The 27,788-nt window shown below is 34.2% G+C and overlaps 1 protein-coding gene across 1 annotated transcript in view; it reads left to right on the top strand.

Moving 5' to 3' along the window:
• LOC126880647 (2-oxoisovalerate dehydrogenase subunit beta, mitochondrial) overlaps positions 1-27,788 on the top strand; it is an 81,308-nt gene that overhangs the window by 41,677 nt on the left and 11,843 nt on the right. The window contains exons 5-6 of the mRNA XM_050644689.1: positions 13,503-13,648; positions 23,362-23,448. Of these exons, the coding sequence (XP_050500646.1) occupies positions 13,503-13,648; positions 23,362-23,448 (233 nt within the window). The remainder of the gene's footprint in view (positions 1-13,502; positions 13,649-23,361; positions 23,449-27,788) is intronic.

The raw sequence follows: 27,788 nt of genomic DNA, 5'->3' as shown, positions 1-27,788 counted from the left end.
TATCTAGACTCTGGTCTCTTGTTCTCATGGACAGTCCAAAGGACCCCGCACAAACCTTATGGAAAATAGGTCCCAGTGGATTTCGTTCATACTTTGGGAAAATACTCTTTGAAGCATCCTGATAAAAAGTTCTCATGGGCACAACTCAATCTTATGAAGGATTTTCAAAATATAGAGGCCCAAACTCGGAAAATTATAAGATTTACGGGGTATTCTAATTCCGTGAGTTACTGGTTATTTGGCAACATGTAGAAGTTTGGATCAAGGAAAAGTACCAGTCGTCTAGGATTTTTTCCTGGCTATCCAATGGCGACCTTTACTTTGACCTTGACCTTCAACGGACGTCATCTTCTAGAGTTTCGAGGGTTTCCGGCATTCAATTGATGTAAACAGATTACTCATGGGTTTTTGGGATCGCTAAATGCGAATATGCCATCAGAATTGCCCTCCGGATGACTTGGTGGCCAGGACCTCTGCAAGGGACGACATATTCTAGATTTTCGATGGTTTTCGGCATTTAATTGACGCAAATGAATTACTGGAGGGTTTTTTGAGGTCGCTATATACGAATATGCCACCGGAACCTGTAACAAAAATACTTCTTTGCAGTAGTATTTGTTGAACTAAAATGATAAGATGAAATGAATGAAGGAGGGTGATGAACTGATAATGGAAGTATGGAAAGACAGAGGCAAACTGAATAGAGTTGGCTAGCTATAGATGCAAGAGAGCAACTTGACACTCAAGGATGGATACGGCTCGTTTGCATGCCTGTCGAAGAACAGTAGCTCAACCTAAAGAGAGATGATGACTAGAAAAAGGGAAATCTTTTAAGATAAAAATATATGTTCAGAAAATAAATTAGATAAATATAATAATATAATAAAAATAGAAGAATATAAAAGATAAATAAAATAGACTGAATTATGGGCGCCAGAAGTGGGAATGGACCAAACTTCCAGGTATCTTACACTGCTGTTAAATAGTAAATATATTAAATTCAAAAATGGGAAAAAAAATAATTGATATACAAAACAAATAAATATTTATTAAATATAACTACTTAGATTTTTGACAACCTCTGAGTTAGAAAAATACAAACTATGTAACTCTAAAATGACAATGGGAAATAATTACCTATAGTAATATAAATATAATCTATAGTTACATTAGTAATGGAGTAGCTCTTATATGGAGCATACCCCCAACTTACATATACTAGGTTAAATAACAACCTTCACCAAATAATTGTACGATTGCAATACGTACAGCAACGTTAAACCCTATAGAACTAATGAACCAGAATATAATTAAGGGAGGATTATTCACAATGAATAATTTCCGTAACTCTCAAAGAGTTAAATAGGCACTAGCCTCATTAAGGTGAACCTACGGTCTACTTGATATATAAAAATCAGTTGCTTCGACACGTAGTCACTAAAAAATATAACAAGTAAAATGGATAGCTATTCAAAGGGAATAGCGTCCAAAGATATAATTAGAAATTGATTAAATGAATTTAAGTAAAGTTAAGCAAATAAGTTAAATAATTATGATTGACTAAAGAAAGATTAAAGTTATATGAATAAGTTAATAAATTAAGCAAATTAAGAGGACAAAGTATATAAATTTAAATTGATAAGTGGAGACAAGCAAGGTTAGTACTAAAAATATAAAGTTAATTAAGTAAATAAATGGTACAAGTAAATTTCAGGTAATATATAAAGGTAAAGAGAATCTCATATGGGGAAAAGATGATCTGAGCTCAAACCTCTTTGACCAGAGAGTTTACTGGTTTGGGGAACACTATCAACTATTATAGATATATAAAAACAATATGCAACTTAAATATTGAAACAAAATATGTGCGATAAACTATAAAACCTAATCATCAAAATAAATGTCCCGAGTCTTATACAAAAAATGAATGTGGTGTAATAGTGGAAGTGACAATCACTAGCAGATACCAAGTGTCCCAAAACAAACCCTATATGGTCCCCGAGAGTGTCCTTGCTACGGATTCCAAAATCCCTGGTAGGCGAATTAGCACAGGGATGGTGCTAGCTTGTACCAATTAATATACCGATGCCCTTCTGGGGTGCAGAGGGCAGGATACAAAGTAGGTATGTGGGAGGTTCTCCAGGCTGGTCTCCAAATGACCTGGCTTGGCGTAGAACGGTTGCTCCCAGTTGTGAGGGGAGCTGACGGACTGGTTACAGTTTAAGATTTCCCCCAAGTGGCGGATGACATGACTTCCAATTCCTCCGGGATCTCCCAAAACTTAGTCTCCTAGCTTCTCCAAAGCACCACCAATAATTTGCCACTAAATATCACTTATAAAAGCTTGAAACTATTGTATTAAAATTTCCGTCCTTTTCAATCAGTCATCCGCTACTTTTCCGTTCTAGCGTACCAAGCGAAGTCAATTATTTCCCGTCGTTAGACGAGGAGCCTCACAGAACGAAACTCACATGACAGCGAATGGTGTCTAATACCAACTGAAGTACTTGTGCCAACTAATAGTTAAGTATGACGTCAGTCAAAGATTTATTTTAGTTAGATCTTATTATTTTTAAGTATAATTTAATGACAAACCGTTATTAAAATTTAAATAAAATAACTATAAAGATAATTAAAGTTAACGGACTGTTATATTCCCCTTCTACTCGGAGAAAAAAATTTTAAGCAAAAAAATTTTTTTTTTTTTTTTTAATTCAAAATATTAATAACCAAGTGGTAATAATCTATCATTCTACGTTGACCCGCAAGATTACAAGTAACCACAAATTAAGGATCAGGGAAAGAAGGATGATCACTACACCAAAACTACGAATCGGAAAAGATGAGTCGAAGTCATATTAAAATGTCATCGACATTTTGTCTGCAAACCAAAACATAAGCTAAATAATGTACTAAAGTTCATAATGACAAATAAATGTCGAATTGGCACTAAGTCCAAAATTGAACTATCCATGGACATCAAATTTAAAAAGGGTATATCCAAGGACGAACAACCAGGCAAAGGTATGAGCCAATTCGCACCATAAACCAAATAAATATACTAAAGTAAGACAAAAGAAATCAACAACTGAAATAAGTGAAGAATGGAACACTTCATCCAAAATTGAACTACCAATGGACACCAGATTCGTAATAGCATATCCAGAGAAGAACAATCAGGAATATTTATGGAACAATTCTCACCAGTGCCAAATAATACAAATAGTAAGCATATGAAAGTTATCCAAAAACTCATTAATCAAAATAAATGTGGAATCGGACACTTAATCCAAAGTCGGACTATCAATGGACACCAGATTCATAAAGCATATCCACAGAAGGACGACCAGGAAGATTTATGGACCAATTCACACCAATACTAAATCACATAAATTAATTAGGCCTATGTACAACCACAACCGGTAATACGAGCCTATACAACCAAATAAACAAAATAAGTGAGGACTCGGACGCTTTATCCAAAATCGGACTATCAATGGACACCAGATTTATAGGAGCATATCCAAAGAAGAACGATCAGGAAGATTTGTGTACCAATTCTCACTAATACTAAATAAATTAAATTAGGTCCATCGACTCAAGTAAGTCGTTGACTAACTAAAATTGGTCCGTGCTGTTGTTCACTAGCTATAGCTATAGCTGATAACGTACCAATTGTAATAAAAAAAAAATCTAAAAGGTGAACTGACAAGGTCTATGACACCATGATAAATGATAGAAAAAAAATATGACAAGAACGAGCAACCAATTTGGAATAAAACTGTAGATTCATACGTTCTCGCATACATAGAATTATCCAGGAAATATTCCTGAATCTCAACAACAAACTAATGCCTCAGGAAAGAAGAGGAAATCTACTAAAATAAGCAATTCATTTGTCCAAACACCTCAAATACTAAAAGGAACCTACTACCTATGAAGTACGGGACATAATGTAAACTAAATATTCCCTATCAAATGCTAAAAAATGTAACTGGAATGATTGGAATAATTACACAAGGATGGTCAGGACATGTGGCCAACATTTCCTGACCAGAAATATTTTGATGAATAAACATCTGCGTACTCTGCTATGAAAACATAGGTTACGAAATCGGATAGCAGTGATCAGTTGCTGAATTTCGAACCCACGCATTCACTAGGTTACCTAGGAACCCAAATTACAGAGCATTGGCAGACTAGTTCTTAAGAAGAAATCCATACATACATCAGAATTCCAAACTAATTCCAGAATCATACTGTGTAGGGCATAAGGATATAAATTATTATAAAGTATTTAGGATATCTGTGACAAATGTTGATAAAGTAAACCAATATAAAATTAAGAACCACCCCATCTTTCCAATATGGCAAATCTAATAACAAGATAATAAAAGATACATATAAAAAAAATAGTATGTAGTCAAATATCAAAAATACAACACACAACCTGAGATAAGTAGTGTATAATATTCTTAGTTCCATAGTTCCATACCAAATATCAATATTAAACCAACGTACTTGCATGAGCTTACATATTCAAATATATAAATATACAATAATCAACAACCCTTCTATGCTAAGGGGGTAGGTGCACAATCTAAAAATTACAAGTTGGTTCTTATTAACTGGGTAATCCTACTAACAGTATTAATAATTAATAATGTTGATGCATAATAATTAAAGTGCAACATTAATAATGAAAAAAAAATGATAAGCTCATACCTAAGCGTACTAAAAAAAATAATTAACCTAATGATTCATAAATTGGAAGTCATCTAACAACCATGCCAAAAGATAAAAATGGAGATATGTACCTGCTCTATCTGGTGAATAAAATATTAAACTAAAATACTGAATCTTAATAAGGATCGAGCTAAAGACAAATAGAGGAAGAAGTTAGCTCAAACAACCCTATAAAGTTAATCTTCTTCCGAAGATGATGAATCAACCTCATCCATGGTGTTATCAGGCAGTAAATCCTTTATGTGAAATTGTCCAATTCGTTTGTTAGTCGAATTGTCCTTCAATTCATACACTAAAGGAGATATTACCTTCACAACCGTACAGGGAATATATTTCTGGCAAAATTTTGCCGAAATAGCATCACCCTTATTAGACTTTACAAAGTTTCGCTTCAACACTCTATCTCCAACGAAGAATCGCAGATCTCTTTTCCTCAAGTTATACTGCTGCTGGTTCCTTAGATAGGAAGTTTTTAACTTCTTCCGAATGTCAGAAAAAATTTGAGGTAGAGTCTGGAGATCTTCTAAGCGATGAAGGTTATCGGATATCTGAGGGAGATTTGTGGAAGTGTCGGAAATTGTACCAAAATAGTCACCAGATAAAGCAACATTTCTACCAAAATTGAGATATGCAGGAGAACATTGGGTAACCTCATGGACAGAGGTCCTTATGGCTTGAGCTATGGAATGGATATATTGATCCCAAGCTCTGTGATCTGGGAATGTATAGGACCTTAGGGCGGTGACGATACTGCGATTCACTCTCTCAGTATGATTGGCTTGAGGATGGTAGGCAGCATTATAAAAGGTCTTCTGGACCTTATATTTAGCTAAAAGATCTTTAAAAGCCTTCGACACAAACTGAGGACCATTGTCACATGACACAATTTGGGGAACACCAAACAACAAAAAGACTTGTTCCTCTAAATATTTCAGAATGGCTGGAGTTGTGGCCTGACGAAGAGGACAAACTACAGGAAATTTGGTGAAATAATCCACAACTACCAAGCAGTAAGTATTACCCTTATAACTACGAGGATAGGGTCCAATGAGATCCAACGAGATCATCTGCCAAGGAAAATTAATGTTCCTAAAGGAACCCATGAGTCCAGCTTGTGGTAAATTACTGGGTTTACAAGTCGCACAAACTAAACACTTAGAAATATACTTTTTGATAGACTTGCGCATGCCAGGCCAATAATATAATTCGGCAATACGATGAAAAGTTTTATAAAAACCAAAATGTCCAGCAGTAACTTCATCATGAAACATACGTAATATGTTCTCCCTATTTGGCGTAGGTACAACTATTTTCCAATCTGACATATTGGATAAGGCCTCTATAGGACTTAAGATATGTTTGTACAGTATATTGTTCTCTACCTTAAAATCAGGATAATTTTGTGGGTCTTGAGTAACCCTATCAATCATATTCTGATACCACTCGTCAGGAGTTAAGGTGGACAAATCTAAGACATTAAGATCATGGACACGGGAAAGAGCATCAGCAACCACTACACCGTTGGCCTTTCGATGAACAATCTTATATGAATAGGCAGCCAGTTTGCATATCCATCGGGAAAGTCTCTGAGATGGGTTTTTCATACTATGAAGCCATACCAAGGAACTGTGGTCCGTAATTATGGTGAAATTACGGCCCTCTAAATAATAACGAAATGCTTCCAACCCATGTATGATAGCTAAGAGTTCTTTCTCAGTGGTGGAATAGTTTTTCTGGGCCTTATTCAATTTCTTACTCGTGTAAGCTATGGGATGTTCCGAGCCATCTTTCAACTGGAACAATACGCCACCAGAAGCAGTATTAGAGCAATCAGTCATCAAATAAAAATGCTCATTAAAATTAGGTGACATCATGACTGGTGCGCTAGTTAAAGCCTCTTTAACGCGCCTAAAAGCTTCATCAGCCTCAGGAGTCCAGGTAATGGTCTGCCCCTTTTTCCTGTTCTTCAAAAGATCCGTAAGAGGTGACAACAAGGTAGAGTATGAAGGTACAAACCGGCGATAATATCCACACATTCCCAATATCCTACGGACTTGGGTGGTGGTCTTAGGTATAGGAAAATTCTTAATAGCAACTATTTTCTCAGGATCAGTCCTTAGACCCTGATTATCAACAACATAACCCAAAAACTTAAGACTAGGACGACAAAACTGACACTTATCCAGATTAATTGTTAGATTAGCTTCCTTAAGACGTAAAAACAATTTATCTAAAATTTCCATATGAAGGGAAAAATCAGGGGTGACTACTAAAATATCGTCCAAATAATAGAAAACATAGGGCTCTAACTGTGGACCAATGACTAAATCCATCAGACGACACATTGTCTGAGGAGCAGAAACAAGACCGAAAGGCATGGTGACAAACTGGAATAATCCTTTACCACTGACAGCAAAAGCAGTATATTTCTTGCTCTCTTCACTCAGTGGGATCTGTAAAAAGGCCTTAGACAAATCAATCGAAGAGATGTATTTGGCATTCTGAAGTTTGCTCAAAATCACGTCGATTCGGGGAATTGGATAAGCAAGAGTGGGGAACAATAGGACGACGTTGAATGTTCTATGATATTTAAAGCAAGCATCGAATCGACTTCTTTTTCTAAATCTGCCTGCCAGGCTTGAGGTATGGGATACTGATATAATCTGAAAGGAGTAGGATTTCCCACCTCAATAGTGTGAGATATTAATGAAGTACGACCTAGTTTGTCATTTGAAGAAATAGTAGTAAACTGAGAGATCATATTCTCCAATTGCCTTTGTTCAGAACTAGATAAACTGGAAAAATCATGAATAGCACTAAGGGTAGACAGATTAAATTCAGATATGGAAAAAGAAAAATCAGAACAACTTAAGGTGCTATTAAAAGCATTGAAGAAGTCCATACCTAAAATTATAGAATTCTGTACAGAAGGAATAACATAAAATGTAATTTTCCTACATAAATTTGCCACTGTGATTTCAATTTGGAGTTTGCCTGTAATAGATTGGACTGTACCATCTGCAGTAGATACTTGCAAAGATGAAATGGGCATAATGGGAATATTAGCATTTTTCAATAAATTTAATGAATGTGCTCCTATCAATGAAATATTAGAGCCACTATCTAATAAAGCTAAACACGATTGTCCTAAAATTTGAATAGGTAGATATGGCCTATTATCATTTTGTTTCCTAACTAATAAAGAGTTAATATCTAAATCTAAAATATTTGGTTGGATACAACCATTATATGGAACTACTTCACCATCAAAATTATTATTATACTTAACACTACCAATTAAAGAAGAATTTGTGGCTTTGCAACCCTGTGAATCATGTGCGTTCAACGTATCATGACTAAAACTTAATTTCTGGACTGATTTTGATTTGTGGTGTGTGCTTGTTTCCTGAACGATGCCTTCTTCCCTTTCCGATTGGAAGATGGGTTTGAGTTGCTTGGTGTGCTTGGGCCAGCTGTCTCGTTTTCTGATGGGGTTTGATTCCCTGATTGGGTGTTGGACGGAGAAACGCTCAGGGGACGGACCTCCGACATTTCGTTTCCCGAACACTTGACACAATTTCTTTTGAGGGTATTTTCCCTACCACAACCGTGGCAGAAAATACGAGTTTGTGGGATACCACAATCATTGAACTTATGATTAGACTGGTGACAATTCCAGCAAACAACGGAACTAAAAACAGAAACATTACGTTCAGGGCCCTTATTTTGCCAAGAACGTTGTCTAAAGGAAGTTGGCTGAGAAGAAGAATTAGAAGAGGGTCGAGATGTGGATGGAGGCTGAGAAGACCAGGATAACGTTTCCTCCAAACGTTTGCACTTTACAGTGAGGTCATCAATACTCTGGATGTCCATAAGAGCTAACTGTTGATGGTAAAAAGGCAATAAACATTTTAAGATGATTTTTATTTTGGACAAATCAGATAAAGGAGTGTCTAAACGGCTACACATGCCTAAAATAGTGTTAATGAACATAGTGACAGACTCCCCTGGTTTCTGCTTATGGTTTTTGATTTCATCCAAGAGATCATCCTGGTATGAGTAAGGAAGAAAATCTGACTTCAACTTGCGAACCAGATCAGACCAACAAGATAAATTTCCTCTATTATTCATGAACCAGGTAAAAGCAGGACCGGTAAACAATTCAGCTGAAGCAGCAAACAAATTTTCTTCAGAGACACCTCTAGATACACGAAGACATTCGACCTTTTCTAAAAATGTAATCACATCATTGTGCTGTTTTTCACCGGAAAATGAAACACCCCATTTGTGTACTTGCACAGGTTTGGAGTATGTGAAACTAGGAACGACACTGACTGGAGCATTAGGAGTAGATGTGGCTATGGGGTTAACCTTAGAATCAAGCTCACCCTCCAAGGTAAGGATTTTAAGAGAAACAGACTTTTTAAAAGGTTCCTGCTCTTCTGTAGTACACTGTAACAAGTGTACTCGGCCAGAAATATGAGCTAGACGAGATATTAATCTAACATATTCATTGTCCTGTACAGTTCCCCTAAACTTCTCTATTTTCTTCGACAAGCTATCCAACGTTTCGGATATTCCTTTCCGTTGGTCCTCAAAAGGGATATGTACAGCCGAAAGTTGGGTGAAACTCCTATTGCCTTCTTCTTGCTTCAAAGCACCCCGCAGAAGATTGCGTTTCCTATCGACAGTTGCCGACTCCTCTGGTACTACGTCCCTAATTTTCAACTCATAGTCCAATTCGTCCACCAGAAGATGTTCAACTTTAAAAGCACACATGATGAAAGCAAAAATTATTGACAAGCAATCCAAAGGTCAGAAATATGAAATATACTTAAGTTTGTACGCAAAATATATAAGTACGGAGAAAATATTAGCAACACACCAACAAAATCAAAAATGGCCAGCAAAATATATGTATCAAATAAATAAAGTAAATAAGGTATAATCAAGTAAATATAGTACCTAAATATTGGAAAAAAAAATTAATTATTATACTTGTACTAGAAAAAAAAATATGTAAGTATTAACGATTACTGTACGTACAAATACAACACTGGCTGAAAGAGTAAAATAATATAATCTAATAGATGCTAGTTACTTATACTTCGTTTCAAATTCAACCCAGAATGTAAGCTGTATGACAAAACTATAAACGAGGTTTCAAAATCTCAACTAATTAATAGATACAGCAGTGACAGTATACCTGTTAAGTATTAATAAGTAATTAAAAACAAAATAAATCAGAACAGAATGTATAAAAAGATATCAGAAGGAAATAATATAAATAAAAAAAAAAAATGAACTAAAAGAACTACTGTCTTAGAACCTATAAAAGGTTGGCACCAAGTTGGGCTGCCGATGTAACAAAAATACTTCTTTGCAGTAGTATTTGTTGAACTAAAATGATAAGATGAAATGAATGAAGGAGGGTGATGAACTGATAATGGAAGTATGGAAAGACAGAGGCAAACTGAATAGAGTTGGCTAGCTATAGATGCAAGAGAGCAACTTGACACTCAAGGATGGATACGGCTCGTTTGCATGCCTGTCGAAGAACAGTAGCTCAACCTAAAGAGAGATGATGACTAGAAAAAGGGAAATCTTTTAAGATAAAAATATATGTTCAGAAAATAAATTAGATAAATATAATAATATAATAAAAATAGAAGAATATAAAAGATAAATAAAATAGACTGAATTATGGGCGCCAGAAGTGGGAATGGACCAAACTTCCAGGTATCTTACACTGCTGTTAAATAGTAAATATATTAAATTCAAAAATGGGAAAAAAAATAATTGATATACAAAACAAATAAATATTTATTAAATATAACTACTTAGATTTTTGACAACCTCTGAGTTAGAAAAATACAAACTATGTAACTCTAAAATGACAATGGGAAATAATTACCTATAGTAATATAAATATAATCTATAGTTACATTAGTAATGGAGTAGCTCTTATATGGAGCATACCCCCAACTTACATATACTAGGTTAAATAACAACCTTCACCAAATAATTGTACGATTGCAATACGTACAGCAACGTTAAACCCTATAGAACTAATGAACCAGAATATAATTAAGGGAGGATTATTCACAATGAATAATTTCCGTAACTCTCAAAGAGTTAAATAGGCACTAGCCTCATTAAGGTGAACCTACGGTCTACTTGATATATAAAAATCAGTTGCTTCGACACGTAGTCACTAAAAAATATAACAAGTAAAATGGATAGCTATTCAAAGGGAATAGCGTCCAAAGATATAATTAGAAATTGATTAAATGAATTTAAGTAAAGTTAAGCAAATAAGTTAAATAATTATGATTGACTAAAGAAAGATTAAAGTTATATGAATAAGTTAATAAATTAAGCAAATTAAGAGGACAAAGTATATAAATTTAAATTGATAAGTGGAGACAAGCAAGGTTAGTACTAAAAATATAAAGTTAATTAAGTAAATAAATGGTACAAGTAAATTTCAGGTAATATATAAAGGTAAAGAGAATCTCATATGGGGAAAAGATGATCTGAGCTCAAACCTCTTTGACCAGAGAGTTTACTGGTTTGGGGAACACTATCAACTATTATAGATATATAAAAACAATATGCAACTTAAATATTGAAACAAAATATGTGCGATAAACTATAAAACCTAATCATCAAAATAAATGTCCCGAGTCTTATACAAAAAATGAATGTGGTGTAATAGTGGAAGTGACAATCACTAGCAGATACCAAGTGTCCCAAAACAAACCCTATATGGTCCCCGAGAGTGTCCTTGCTACGGATTCCAAAATCCCTGGTAGGCGAATTAGCACAGGGATGGTGCTAGCTTGTACCAATTAATATACCGATGCCCTTCTGGGGTGCAGAGGGCAGGATACAAAGTAGGTATGTGGGAGGTTCTCCAGGCTGGTCTCCAAATGACCTGGCTTGGCGTAGAACGGTTGCTCCCAGTTGTGAGGGGAGCTGACGGACTGGTTACAGTTTAAGATTTCCCCCAAGTGGCGGATGACATGACTTCCAATTCCTCCGGGATCTCCCAAAACTTAGTCTCCTAGCTTCTCCAAAGCACCACCAATAATTTGCCACTAAATATCACTTATAAAAGCTTGAAACTATTGTATTAAAATTTCCGTCCTTTTCAATCAGTCATCCGCTACTTTTCCGTTCTAGCGTACCAAGCGAAGTCAATTATTTCCCGTCGTTAGACGAGGAGCCTCACAGAACGAAACTCACATGACAGCGAATGGTGTCTAATACCAACTGAAGTACTTGTGCCAACTAATAGTTAAGTATGACGTCAGTCAAAGATTTATTTTAGTTAGATCTTATTATTTTTAAGTATAATTTAATGACAAACCGTTATTAAAATTTAAATAAAATAACTATAAAGATAATTAAAGTTAACGGACTGTTATAAACCGACTCCCGGAGCACCTGATTTCCAAGATCAATGAAAGGGGCTCCTGGAGTTTCGAGGGTCTTTGGTACTACAATAATGCAAACGGATTAGTTATAGGTTTTTGGGGTTGCTGAACACGAACACGTGATCAGCACAGACACAGGAACACCTGGTGCCTAAGACAGGTTATCTTCTGGAGTTTCGGAGGAATCAGATGGATTACTCTTAGGTTTTTGGGGTTGCCGAACATGCATGCATGCATACTACCGAACATGCATACTGTCGAAACTCCAGCAGAAGACCTGCCTTAGGCATCAGGTGCTCCTTGGGTCGGATCTGATGGTGTATTCACGTTCTGTAACCCCAAAAACCTGTAAGTAATCAGTTTACATTAATTTAGTACCGAAAGCTCTCGAATTTCCAAAGCGTCACGTGCCTTAGGCAACAGGTACTCCGATGTCTGTTCTGATGGGGTATTCGTGTTCAGCAACTCCAAAAAGCTATGAGAAATTCGTTTGCATCAATAGTACCAAAGACCCTCGAAACTCCAGGAGCCCCTTTCATTGACCTTGGAAACCAGGTGCTCCGGGAGTCGGTTCTGGTGGCATATTCGTATATAATGATCTCAAAAAACCCTCCAGTAATTCATTTGCATCAATTAAATGCCGAAAACCATCGAAACTCTAGAAGATGACGTCCCTTACAGTGGTCCTGGCCACCACGTCATCCGGAGGTCAATTCTTATGGCATATTCGTGTTTTGCGATCCCAAAAACCCATGAGTAATCTGTTTATATCAATTTAATGCATAAAACCCTCGAAACTCTAGAAGATGACGTCCGTTGAAGGTCAAGGTCAAAGTAAAGGTCGCCATTGGATAGCCAGGAAAAAATCCTAGACTACTAGTACTTTTCCTTGATCCAAACTTCTACATGTTGCCAAATAACTAGTAACTCACGGAATTTGAATACCCCGTAAATCTTATAATTTTCCGAGTTTGGGCCTCTATATCTTGAAAATCCTTCATACGATTGAGTTGTGCCCATGAGAACTTTTTATCAGGATGCTTCAAAGAGTATTTTCCCAAAGTATGAACGAAATCCACTGGGACCTATTTTCCATAAGGTTTGTGCGGGGTCCTTTCTGTTGGATGCTTCTAAAGGCAAAGTCAATTGTGAAACCCAAAGAAGGAGGCAATGAACTTATGGACTTTTAGGTTAAGTGGAGGGAGTTAAGTGACTTCTAAATTATAAATGACAGTATTTATTGTTTTGCAAGTCTTTTCATTCGATAATTCTAGAAGAAGTTGCAGTTCTCGTTAATACTACCTTAATTAATTTTAGGTAATGACGTTACCTTAATAGGATGGGGAACGCAGGTCCATGTACTCAAAGAGGTAGCTCAGTTGGCCAAAGAAAAATTGAAAGTATCCTGTGAAGTAATAGATTTGGTTTCTATCCTACCGTGGGATACGGAGACAGTATTTAAGGTAACGTGTTGATAATATATTTTTGTACTTTAACTCATTATTCCTTTTTATTAATATTTTTGTTCCATGTTCTCGACGCATATCTTATGGTAGGGGAGCCCAAGCGGGGATTTTTGCAGTTACTCGAGCGCGTCAGATTATCATATGGGGAGAAACGTGGTACCCTGCAGATGAACCTCTGCCATATATTGGCTCTTAACACAGGGGAGTTCGTTTAGGGGGGCCCGAAAAAAAAAATCTATCCTTAAAAATGCTCGAAATTGTCAGATTAAGATAAGGTAAGTTAAGTACATGCAAAACAGTGTATATTTAAAAAATCTGACGATTTGAGCGGGGCGTAAGGGAATTGGTGAGTCACAAAGTTTCACAAGAAAAAGGCGAATATTTCGCTAAATGAACGTCAGATCGAAAAACTAAAAACTAAACGTTCAATATTTTTCAAAAATCTATCGATAGATACCAAACACGACCCCTTTCAGAGAGGGGTGGGGGGTAAATTTTAAATTTTAAATACAAATCCCGCGATATTTAGCAAAATAAACATCAGATCGAAAAACTGCAAAATACACTTATTTAATATTTTTGAAAAATATATCGAATGGTACCAAACGCGACCCCCCACGGAGGTGGGGTGGGAGGGTTACTTTAAAATCTTAAATGGGAGCCCCCATTTCTTATTGCAGATTTGAATTCTCTGCATAAAAATAAGCAACTTTTATTCGAAACATTTTTTCGAATTATGGATAGATGGCGCTATTTTCGGAAAAAACGATTAATGGAAATGGAAAATTAAATTAAAAAATGGCAAGCGCCCGCTAAAATGGAAAATTTTACTTAACTTTTTTTGGTTTTAGGACCTAATAATCACAACCCAATAGGTCCCCAAAGCGCTCGAGTGACTGCACATTTAGCATACTTTGCTCCCCTACCATTAAAAATTGAGTAAGAAGGAGATTTCTGAAAGAATAGAGATGTTACATTTTAGATTTTTTATTTTAGCAACATATTTATTTAGCATTTACAAGCTTTTTTTCATCTCTGAAGTGAGAAACAAAGACATTGATTCTCAATACTTCTGTCTTTCGAAGAAATTTTCCGTCGAAAGTCGAATTTGTCTTTCCCATTATAGCCCGATCAAAGAACAATCTGACCCCAAAAAAAATAAAGGAAAGGTGAAAATTTGGGAATAGGTAGTTGAAATTGTCTATTATTATATAAGAAAAAGTTTACAATTCTACATCACCTCAATTTTTGTAAAATGGAGGGGAATACTCCCCTCTCGAAGGCGAAAAATATATATTCTAAATGAGACCGGAATTGTATAAAATGACTGATTCTAAGCCACTTTTGTTCTATAGAGTTTTTTCACTAAGTCAATACTTTTTGAGTTATTTGCGAGTGAATATGTTCATGTTTAACAAAATAAAACATGTTTTTAGACGGTTTTTCGGAGATAACTCAAAAAGTAAGTTCTGTAGTGAAAAAAAATATAGCTTATAAAAAAATGACAAAAATCGTGTATACATGCACCATCGTGTATACAAATGGTGTATGCTTGAGGTCTGTAGACCCAGTAGAAGCAGAGTTACAGCTAATGAAAAGTAGATTCTTCTTCGTCAAATTCCAAATCGAATATTTCAATGTGAAATAACCCAAATACGGAGCACTTTTCGGGGAAAATTTATTTTAACTTTTTTAAAGTGTTTAAAAAACCTTTTATTTTTGTTTTTTTTTTAACTTGTAACATTAAAAGTAAGTGAGTTACGCTCAAAATATTGTTAGTCCCTTTTATTTTTTGATAAAAAAATTTCGAAAATCACCCCCTAATTAGCACCACTAATAAATTTTATCATTACCACTTCACAAGTTACTTTGCCTATGTATTATTTATATGATCTGTAAGTTTCATCGCTTCAAAGTGCTTATTTTTGAAAAAGCTGTAGTTAAAATGGCTTGAACCTGTAACTAATAACGAGTTTAGGCAAATTTTGAACAGTCATAGCATAACCAATTTTTGTCTAACAAGAAAACAAAAAATCAAAAATATTCAGAAAAGCAAAACGTATATTTTATTACTCTTTGAGATTTTTGGTATTACTAATAATTTTTAAGTTAATTCCATAAACAATTCCATTATTTTTCAAAATTAAAAAAAAATGTTTTATTTTAAAAACAATTTTTTTCAAAACTGAGCACATTGAACCAATGAAACTTGTAGATAATATAAACAATACATAAGTAAAGTAACTTGTAAAGCGGTGAAGATTAATTTTATTTGAGAAGCTAAATAGGGGGTGATTTTCGCCATTTTTTGTCCAAAAAATAAAAGAGACCAACAATTTTTTAAGCGTATCTCACTTACTTTTAATGTTAAAATTTTTTTAAAAAACAAAAATAAACATTTTTTAAATGCTTTAAAAAAGTTGTAATGAATTTTCTTCGAAGTGTTCCGTATTGGTTATTTCACATTAAAATATTCGATTTGGAATTTGACGAAAAAGAACCTACTTTTCATTAGCAACAACTCTACTTTTGCGGTGTCTGCAGACCTTACGCATACACCATATTTTTCAATTTTTTATAAGCTATATTTTTGCTAAGAATATTTTTTTCGCTAAAATACTTACTTTTTGAGTTATCTCCGAAAAACCGTCCAAAAACATGTTTTTTTTTTTGTTAAAAATGAACATATTCACTCGCAAATAACTCGAACAATATTGACTGAGTAAAAAAACTCTATAGAACAAAAGTTGCTTAGAATTAGTCATTTTATCCAATTCCGGACTTATTTTGAACGTATATTTTTCACCCCCAAGAAAATATTTTTCACCCCGTATTTTCCAATTTTTGTAAAATGGAGGGGATGTAGAATTGTAAACTTTTTCTTATACAATAATAATAGACAATTTCAACTACCTATTCCCAAATTTTCATCCTTCCTTTATTTTTTTGGGGGTTTTCGTAAAATTTTGTGTTCCCTGATTTTTTTATTTTTTAGGCAAATAACTCAAAATTGTAGCCTTGGCTAAACAGTAGACACTATTTTGGATATATATTACGAAGTAAACAACTTAAGAAAAACAAAACAATTTTTAGAGCACTGCGTGGCATTGATTACGATGTCTTGTAATTAATTGGAAGATTTTAAGCAATTACTGGAGCGTAAAAAATTCCAGAAACCCGTTTAGTTTCAGTGACGGGGATGAGTGCTTTAAAACAGTCCCATCGTTCGTGAATTTTTAGTTAAGATTGTTCTTATGTCAAATTTCTTCTAATGTTGATAATATCTTGTACGATATAGTTAGTAGGCAACAGTGAAAGAGACTTAGAACAAAAACTGGGACAGTGGAGACGAGCTCTGGAGGAAAAAGGTTATTAACTTGTAGGACAAAAACAGAGTACTTGGAATGTTCATTTAAAGATGGAGTTCATCATCATCAAACAGCCCTTTGTATCCACTGCTGGATATAGGCCTCCCTTATTTCCGTCTACTGTCTTCTCTCCTGGGCGCTTAGAATCCAATTTGTGGTCATTCTTTTTATATCGTCCGTCCATCTCGTGATATCCAACTTTCACCTGTAAGACGGGCCAAATGACCGGCTAAGTACCATTTAAGTTTAGCCACCTGATATACAACATCTGTGATTCCCGTTCTCAATCGTAATTCTGAGTTAGTAGTTCTCAATAGTATTTCAAGATGGAGTTACTACAAATAAAATGATAACTAAAAGTTTAAGTTTTTCAACCTAATAAAAATATTTGTAAAATAAAATACTTTTAAAAGATTTTTAATTGAAAAACTTATTGGACCATTTTCCTGGTACATCCTCCATGGCTTCTTAAAATTGCCAGCCAGATGGATGCTGCAATGAAGACAAAGGGAGGGAATTCTAAAAAGTTGCAATTCACAACCCCGTCTACAGCTTGGTAAAGTTCCAACGGAAAATGGACCTAGTTACTCTATAGGAGTAATACTAATATAAAATTAAAATGTATACCATTTTTATTCAGTTGCAATGCGAGCCAAAACTGTCTTGATTTTTACTTAGGTTAGAGAGCGCAACCAGCACTCTTATCGACGATTTCACCTCTTGTTAGAGGCTCTTCAGAGAATGCATAGGCTGCTATCTCTACTCCAGGTAAAAATTTTCGACATTTATTAATCCCCCATTGCAACTGACGTGAAGGTAGTAGGTGCGTAGCGGCATTTGCTAAATGAAAGTCTAAGTTTTAATGACGTGATGGTAGCAGCTACCTTCACGTCTGTGAATTTTGAACCTTTTGACCATAGCTCCGAAGATGGCTTTATAAGCCGAAGGCGCTCAGGTAGGAATTATTTCTTTTACCCACTTCAAAAGTACACTTTTCCCTGTTCACCTGTCAAACTTAGAAAGAATAGGTTAAGATGGTTTGGTCATGTTCAACGTCGAGACGTTAATCACCCTATACGAAGAATTACTGAAGTGCAGATTCCTTCAAGGAGTAGGAAAGGAAAACCATAGAAGACCTGGGGGAGACGATTAGGCAGGACATGTTGGTAAAGGGGATTAATTTTGATATGATCCAAGATTGAAACTTATGGAGAAAGGCATTAGGTAAGCCGTCCCCACATAGGGATAAGTCAAAGAGAATGACGATGATTGATCATATCTTATCGGTGGTGTTCGAAATGAAGTAAAATACAATCGCCGATTTTGTCATCTTACGGCTTCTCCGTAATTGACGAAGCGTGGCCCAAAACGTCGATTTGTAGATGTATTTGTGGGACAAAGAGGTTACTTGCATCGTTTCATAGCTTTAACGAAGGCTTTGAATTCACATTTCACGTTCGTCACCGAGAGAATTCTTTCTATCCGAGAGAATTATCTCCCTTTAATATATAATGTAACAACAAATCTTTGTACCAAAGTTAAATTTACATTAATTTTTTTTAAATGTATTATAAATTCCTTCACACCCGCCCCTGAACATTACTATCGATGATAATAGGATGAATTACTCTTGCGCATTCCCTGAGAGATTTATTTATTCCCCATTGTGGCGCAATTACGTGGGCTCGTGTGATAAAAAAGTTTCCTTCCATTACACATCCATTTCCCGGCTTATAAATTCAACTCTCCTTTCTCTTTATCTTTTTTCTTAGATATATTTATTTTAGGAAGTAGGTCGTATGGAAGCACCATTATGTACCGTTTATTTATGACTGAAGCCTTACACATAATGTAAGGGTTTGTCAACAAAATGTGATACAAGCTTATAAAAAATAACTTAGCAAAAATTTTAAAGGGAGTCTGATATGTACCTCATAACTATTATATGGTTAGTATTTATGGTCTCTTTTTACCGAGTCATCCCTCAGTTTATGGAGTGTATAATATATGTATACAGTGTGTCAATTTTAAAACTTACAATGGCTATATCTCACGAACAAAAGCTGATATCGAAAAATGCTTGAAACCGTTTCTAGGATAGTAAGGGGGAACTAAAATGACATGAAAGAGAACTCACCCCCATCAACCCCCTAGGCCCCACCCATCACAACCAAAAAAGTTTAAATTGCAAACCCCTACTTGTGGTACATCATTGAAAAGGGTATAAAAAATGCTATTCAATGGTATACATAATAATTATACAGGGTGAAGCAATAATTGTGAAACTTTGGCTTAAATGAAAAATTTAATAAGGTTTTGTTGAATTACAAATTTATTAAAAATGTCAATTAAGTAAATATTTAATGTGAATTCCGTTGTTTGGTAAACAATAATACAGCCTATTTTCAAATTCTGCACGAAATTTAGCAAATGTTCTAGTAATAGGGCGACATGCTTGAGTAATTCTTTCTCGCAATTCCCCAAGTGAAGCAAGTTGAGTTTTATAAACAACTGATTTAGGGTAACCCCATAGCAAAAAGTAATATACTATCCTACTATAAAAAGTACTATCCAATGGTATAAATAATAATTATACAGGGTGTTAATATCAGCTGGCTTACTATGACTTTTGTATTTGTAATGCTATCTCCCGGATTATTATTTTAAATGGTAAGTGTCCGCTCGTACTTTTTTGTTAATTAAAACTTAATTTGCCATTTTTGCCTTAAATCAGTTGTTTATAAAACTTAACTTGCGTCACTTGGGAAATTGCGAGAAATAATTACTCAAGCATGTCGCCCTATTACTAGAAAAACATTTGTAAAATTTCGTGCAGAATTTGAAAATAGACTGTGTTATTGTTTACAAAACAACGGAACCCACTTTGAACATTTACTTAATTGACATTTTTATCAAATTTGTAGTTAAACAAAACCTCATTAAATTTTTCATTTAAGCCAAAGTTTCACAATTATTGCTTCACCCTGCATAATTATTATTTATACCATGGAATAGCATTTTTTATAGCCTTTTCAATGATGTATCACAAGTAGGGGTTTGCAATTTAAACTTTTTTGGTTGTGGTGGGTGGGGCCTAGGGGGTTGATGGAGATGAGTTCTCTTTCATCTCATTTTAATGCCCCCTTACTATCCTAGAAACGGTTTCAAGCATTTTTCGTTTTCAGCTTTTTTTCGTGAGATATAGCCATTGTAAGTTTTAAAATTGACACACTGTATAATCTTTTCAGTCCCTTTTACTTTTGTCTCAAAACTGACGTCTTTTCACGTGTGTACAAATATTGACCATTGTTTCTTGTTATATGCTAATCTGCTTGATTTTGCTATTGTTTTTCCCTTGCCACTGCTTTATCCCAATCTGGTTTAGGTCTTCCTCTATTTTTTTTTGTATTCTGGCTTGCCATATTTTCTTCACCCGTTTGTTGTCTTTCAGTCTTTTCATGTGTCCCACTAACTTACTTGTTTTCCCTTGATATGAGGTCAGGTGTGTCCGCATGTCTGTGTTTCTTATTATGTCTCTCATAATTTCTTATTATGATTCCTCTAACTCTTCGTAAATATTTCATCTCTAAGGCTTGTATCTTACTCTTCTTGTTAATATAATGATTCGCAGACGTATGTAAATACTGTCCTATGTATGGTTTTAAACACAGTTAATTTGGTTTTCTTTGTAATTTCTTTCTTGTTTAAGAGGTTATTTTTTCTTGCATGGAATAGTTTTGATGTTTTATTAATTCTTTCTTCAATATCTTTGTCCTGTCTTCCATTATTTTCAATTGTAACTTGCTCTATTTCCTCTCCATTAATTTGTATATTTATTACCATTTGTTCTTGCTAGATTACCGTAGTGTTTGTTTTATATGGATTGATCTTCATACCATGTTTATACAATGTGTTATTCCACGTATGCAAGTATTCTTCTTTTTCTGGCATAACGACTACGTCATCTGCGAATGCACATTCCGAAATGCTTACACTTAGGAGATTTCTATATTCTATATGCAGTTTCTTTAGTTTTGGTGTACAATCTTTCATGGTGTGTGTACAATTCATAAAGATGGTTGGGCTCATGACACCTCCTTGCCTTAGTGCTTCAGTTGTTTCGAATTCTGTTGATTTCATGTTTTTATGTATTATGTAATTCTTATATTTCTTATACAGACTTTTAATGATTTCAATCAGTTTTTCCTCAACATATCTTCTTATCAAGCTCTCCCACACAGTTTATCGTTTCACCCTGTGGAATGCCTTTTCCAGGTCTATAAAGGCTACAAATATAGTATTTGTTTTTAGACACGAACGTTTTTTCCAGGTCTATAAAGGCTACAAATATGGGCTTTGTTTTTAGACACGAACGTTTTTCAATTATTTGTTTTACCGTGAAATTATGATCTTGTACTCCACGTCCCTTTCTACATGGTTAATATTTATGGTTTCCTTTTATCCCTGTTTATGGAGGATGTATATTAATTTGTCATCTTTATGCTTATATATTTTTACATATTTTGTTGCCTCGTTAATTTTTCTAGTAAAATGAATAATAAACGAGGATTTTAAGTGTGTTTTCCCATTTCTTACATAAAAGCAGATATTCAATATTCAAAAAGATATATTTGATGCTAATACATAAGTTTTATAAAGTATCTGAATATCTCTTAACTATACTCTTTAATATTCAAGAACAGTATAAAGAGTCCATTAGACTGTATAGGAAGAAACACTGCAAAAATTTTCATTCCTGACAAGGCGTGTCTAAAAAACAAATGTGAATAAGTTATTAAGGTGTAGAACAGACACTTTTCGAAAAAAAAAAAACACAATCCAGTTATAATCGAGCACATCCTTGTAATAAAAAATACGGTTACTATCGTACTCAAAAAGTGTCTGAATGTAATCTTTGCATCTCTCTAGTTTGCCTGCTGTCTTTCTTTCACTTTCTTACGGACATTAAAGGTGATGTATCTTGCCTAAAGCTGTTCAATTTCTAGGTATTTTGTTGACATCTAGTTTTCTTTCGCTTCTCTGCACTTTTTTCTAATCATTTTATTGATTCGTTTGTTATTTATTAAGTTTGTTTTATGCTTTTGTCTTACATTCATGATATCTTCTTGTATCTTTGTAATTTTCGTTTTTAGAGCAGTCCATTTTATTATTTCAACTTCTCTCTATACTAATTTCTCTATTATTTCTCAACCTTGATACTTATTTCTTTTCCTTTCAGAATTCCCCAGTTGTGAGATGCCAATTTTTCTTGTCACTTTTTCTATTTTAACTTTCAGAAATCTTCTCAGCCTAAAATCCATTATAACTGGATTGTGATCGCTGTGAATCTCTGCTCCAGGGTACGTTTTAGTAGATTTTATGTACTTCTTAAAGTTATAAATGACCAAAATAAAGTCAATTTAATTCCAAATAATTCTGTTTTTTCTGTCTGCGGGTGATTTCCAAGTATGTAGCCTTGTGTACAGCATAATTGTACAAGTCTCTCTCCCCTATTGTTTCCGGTACCGAGACCGTTTGCTCCTGTGTTGTCTCCTTGAGATCCACGACCAATTTTGTCATTAACGTCACTACCCATGATCATCGTTATCTCGTTCCTATTTTTGTCAGCTGCATTATTATTTCATCTATGTTGTTATTATTGTTTGTTGGGATTCTTCTCACTCCTCTTTATTTTAGGGATGCCCCCTCCGAGGGCCACTTTCTTGTTTTCTTCTGCCATTTAGATTTTTGGGAAATATAATGGGGTAGTTTTTTGGAGAAGGAAGCTTGCCGAGTACTTATTAATTAGGTATATTTACTGGGAGACATAATTCACATGCAACACTTCGTGACGACCATTTTATTAGACTTCTTCAACTGTCAATATTGCCAACCTGATTTACATATACTTGGGGATCAGGATAGCTAACATTTCAATATAGTTATCCCGTTGCCTTTCTCATCGCAGTACCACAACCAATCAAATTGCTCAGTCATGCTTGTGGTAGTCCAGTTTAAAGCCGGTCCAGAATCATTTCCTCTGCACCTTGAGCTGGTACTAGGGATAGGTAATAGGTAACCAGATTTTGGAAGGATAAAGTAATGGGATATGCTTTCTATCAGTAAGGAATTGAGAGCAAAACGTGGCTTGTGTGGACAGGGTCGCTTCCCAGAAGTAGGCCTATTCTTTACCGAGATCGTAAAAAAGTAGTGTCGATCCGCTACATGAATTGTTAATAGCATATTTGATTTCTCTCGTGATATATGGTCCTCAAGGTTTACTCAGTTCATACTTATTCACTCTGCTTCTGATTAATGAATTAAATTTTTTTTTGTTTACAGTCGGTGAAAAAAACAAAACGTGTTCTTATAGCACACGAAGCACCACTCACTGCTGGATTTGGTGGCGAAATTGCAGCTACAATTCAGGTAAGATCATATTTATTTTTATATATTATTTTTTGCTATATATTCCTGTTTGGGCAATAATATTTGGTAATATGACAAAAAGGAAGATGTTAACCTAACTTTACTATCACTTGTCACTTTTTATTTCCCTCTTTTTTATGTAACCCGCAATACTTTTCAATCAACGGGTCCTTACTTTTATTTTTTTTTTAAATTAAATCCTAACCTAAGCTTTCTACCAACTGATCGCTAAGATTTAGGAGCCTAGTTAATGTAAAATTCTTCTCGTAAACTATGGAAAGCTATAGCGCAGGTCATTTAAACAATATTGAACTGCACAAATATGCTTTAAATTTCATAATATGTCTGTGACATAACAGTGATACTGTTTTATACAGCGAAACCGTCTTAAAAGAAGCTTTAGGAGAGTGTGAGGATGGAATGACTATAAATATTGAAATTCTTAATATTATAAGATATGCCGATGACACTGTCCTATTTACTTCAACTCTACAAAGTCTGACAAACATACTGGAATGGCTGAACGACAACCATATATGGTATTAAAATGAACTTAAACAAAACAAAATTCACGGGCATTATAAATCATCCAAAAGACAACGATGCACACCATATTAATAATATCCAGATAGAAAAGCTAGACAAATACAACTGTCTAGGAACATTGGTTAGCCAAAACGCAGAATAAATACAAGAGATTAAAAGCCGCATAGAAATAGCAAGGGCAAAATTTATAAAAATGAAATATCTCTTATGTAGTAGAGACCTTGTACGTTTTTACAACTTTGCTCTACACAGATCCGATTCTTGGACATTGAAGCAATTAGAGATTTAAAAATTGGAAGCTTTTTGAGCGTTGATGTTATCGAAGGATGCTACGAATATCATGGGTAAACAAGATTAGCAATATTGAAATCCTTGATAGGGTTAATAAGAAGGAAGAAATAATACAGATTATTTCATTCATAGGAGATTCTGACCAATAGAAAGCTACAGAAATCTGAATTAAATCGATAATTTTTGATAATCTCCCGTCGTTAAGTATATTACGTCAGATGCCCTTCGTTGCTACGAAAAAATACATTCAGTGACATTAATGACAATTAATGTTTTAAAAATTATAAAAGTGATGACTTTCAATCGTCAAATATTTATAAAAACTGTGTGTTTAATGGTACTTACATAAATAAATTACAATAAAATTTTGGTTTTGAACAGTTTTATTCATAAAATAATCGCAAAAAATTGCACTCGGCCTCTGAAATTAATATAGAATTTTTGCTCTCGTGACACTTTGACATAATTTCACTCGCCTTCGGCTCGTGAAATTAAAACTGTCAAAGTGTCACTCGGGAAAAATTCAATAATTTCAGAGCTCTTGTGCAATTACTACTGATTATTTCATTCATAGGGGATTCTGACCAATAGAAAGCTACAGAAATTTGAATTAAATCGATAATTTTTGATAATCTCCCGTCGTTATAGTATATTAAGTATGGAGAACGGTAAGGGTTTTATACCGATCGAAGACAATTGTTTGAAGGAGGAGCAGAGCGACGACTCCAATTATTGTCTGAGATCGGTTACCCTTAACGCTCGACATGCTTATAACGTTTTTTGCACGATTGATACCATTATAAATTATAAAATTAAACATTTTCGTCATATTGACTAGTTTCATCCATTTTATCAAGATTTCATCCCGATTTGGTTGTTAGGTAGTAACTAGGGTGCATAACAACAATGGAGAATTGAGTTTTTATTTAGTTGTCAATAATTTTAAGTACAATTTTGATTATTATAAATTAAAATATGAGCGAAAGTGAATTTGAAGAAATTGAACGGGCTTGGGAAGAAGGGTGTTCCGCAATTATTCCCGAAAAATCCAAAATCCGTTATCAAAATACCTACCAAAGTTTTAAAAAATGGTGCGAAGGCAAAAATTTAAGAATCGAAGAAAAGACTCTATTGGCATATTTCGTTCAAAGACATATGCAGTTAAAAGCTCCTGGAAGCCTCTGGGCAGAATATTCAATGATTAAATCCACCGTTTTTCTTTATGATGGCATTGATATTTCCAAGTTTTCAACTTTGATCGCGTATTTGAAGAGAATAATTAACAAATTGTACCATAAGTTTCAATATTAATAAATAATTCGTTAGTTTTCTTTATTCTTTCAAAAAATAAATTAAAATTAAGAGATTTTTTAACTCGACGGTAAGTGAATTACTTACCGTCGAGTTGGAGTACTTACCGTCGAGTTGGATTACTTACCGTCGAGTTGCTAGTAAATGTCACCTACTGACGTAAAATCTGTCACGGTAAACAGCCAAAAATGATCAATCGTGCAAAAAGTATATTACGTTAGATGCTCTTCTTTGCTACGAAAAAATACATTCAGTGACATTAATGACAATTAATGTTTTAAAAATTATAAAAGTGATGACTTTCAATCGTCAAATATTTATAAAAACTGTGTGTTTAATGGTACTTACATAAATAAATTACAATAAAATTTTGGTTTTGAACAGTTTTATTCATGAAATAATCGCGACAAATTGCACTCGACCTCTGAAATTAATATAGAATTTCAGAGCTCTTGTGCAATTACTACTGACAATTAAGAGGCGGAAGCTAAAATATTTCGGTCATATAGTAAGATCCTCGTTACAGTCTGCTGCGTTTGGTTATGGAGGGCAAATAAAAGGTAAAAGAGATGTAAGAAGAAGACGAACCTCTTGGTTACGATGGTTTAGTCTGACTCTAACCTAAACTATTTAGTGTTGCTGAAGAAGAAGAAGAAGACGCAGCGATACTAATTTAACTTTGTAGCTCATTCTCTATAATGTCAGGAAGCTTTGACGAAATGTACGAATTGCCTTTCCGCTGTTACCCTAACCAAACTTTTCTGTTTTTCATTGTTATTTGGTCAGCTACCATAATTATATATAAACGAGAAATGAGAATACGAATAGAGAAAGGCTAGCAATTATTACTTTAACAATAACCGAAAATGGCCAGTTGATTTTCAATTAACATTATATATACTCATTATCCAGTGTGCCAGCGCATAAACAAATGTCAGCAAGTTCAATGTTGCATTAAATGTACCTACATTTACTTTAAATGTATAATTAATTGGTTAAATAATAATTAAAACTTTATTGTACTGTTAAGTGACAAGAAATATTATTTTGATAACTAAACGCAATTAATATTAACTGTGGAATTTTAATAATCGATATAGCTATTACATAACGCATTAGCGTATCGTACAAAGGAAAAATAATAAAAATCTTAATAGTCCAGTTTTGATGTATTTAGGGTGGGTTGTATTGAGTTGAATCTTAAATATTTGAGAAATATTTTTGGAATAGAAATATTCAGCTGAAAGGAAAAAGATAATTTAGGAATATTAATTTCAGAATATCTCAAAAAATATTATATCTATATCTGCACTTCTCCAAGAAATTAATGCACCAACTTAAAAATGGGTCTTTTCTGTTATCTCTAATTTCCTAAACCTGTTGTCCGATTTAAGTGGTTTTTTAATATGATATCTAGACCAGGACGGATCTGTGAAAAATGGTCTATTCTTGGACGTGCGAGGTGGCATTCGGATTTTTGCAGATAAAGTTAGGTGACAGCTTCAATAATAATAATTGACTTATGCTGCTTCTCAAATATGCCCGGAACATTAATAAAAAAATTAAAATATTTAAAAATTTCGAAAAACTTCGATTTTTTTCTGCTTTCTTTACTTATAACTTTAAAAGAGTTCGTTTTGGAACAAAGCCGTAGAGAAATAAAATAAAGATAATTAAATTTTGTATAATATACGACTGGTTTAAAATGTCTCAATTTATTACCCTTTCTGCAAAATAGCAATAAATACAAAATAATGTTTTTCAACCACTTTGGTTGCACTTAGAACCTTCGTAATTCGCTTTAGTCCAGAAAGCCACTGCGCATCCGCTAGGAAAAATATTCTAATTCGGATGTTTTACACAATCTTACTCAAAAAGGACTCCTTTTAACAAATTTGCGTGTTGCCAGGACCAAAAGGTGGTCAAAAAATTTTTAAACGTTTTTTTTTTTGTTTTTTTCCTAAAATTTATTTTTTTACATGGAAAAAAGTTTTTTTAGGTTTTTTGGATCATTCCAAACAGAAAAGGTCTTTAGTGACTTTTCTCTAAAAATGATAGTTTTTGACAAATAAGCGATTTAAAATTGAAAAATTGCGAAATCGGCCATTTTTAACCCTCAAAAACTATGTGAAAAACTGAAAATTTGAATGTTGCCAAGGTAAGTAGATATTCTTTAAACATCGATTTATGAA

The sequence above is a fragment of the Diabrotica virgifera genome, chromosome 2 (genome assembly GCF_917563875.1).
Source record: "Diabrotica virgifera virgifera chromosome 2, PGI_DIABVI_V3a".
NCBI lineage: Eukaryota > Metazoa > Arthropoda > Insecta > Coleoptera > Chrysomelidae > Diabrotica > Diabrotica virgifera.
This window is presented reverse-complemented; position numbering and strand designations above follow the sequence as displayed.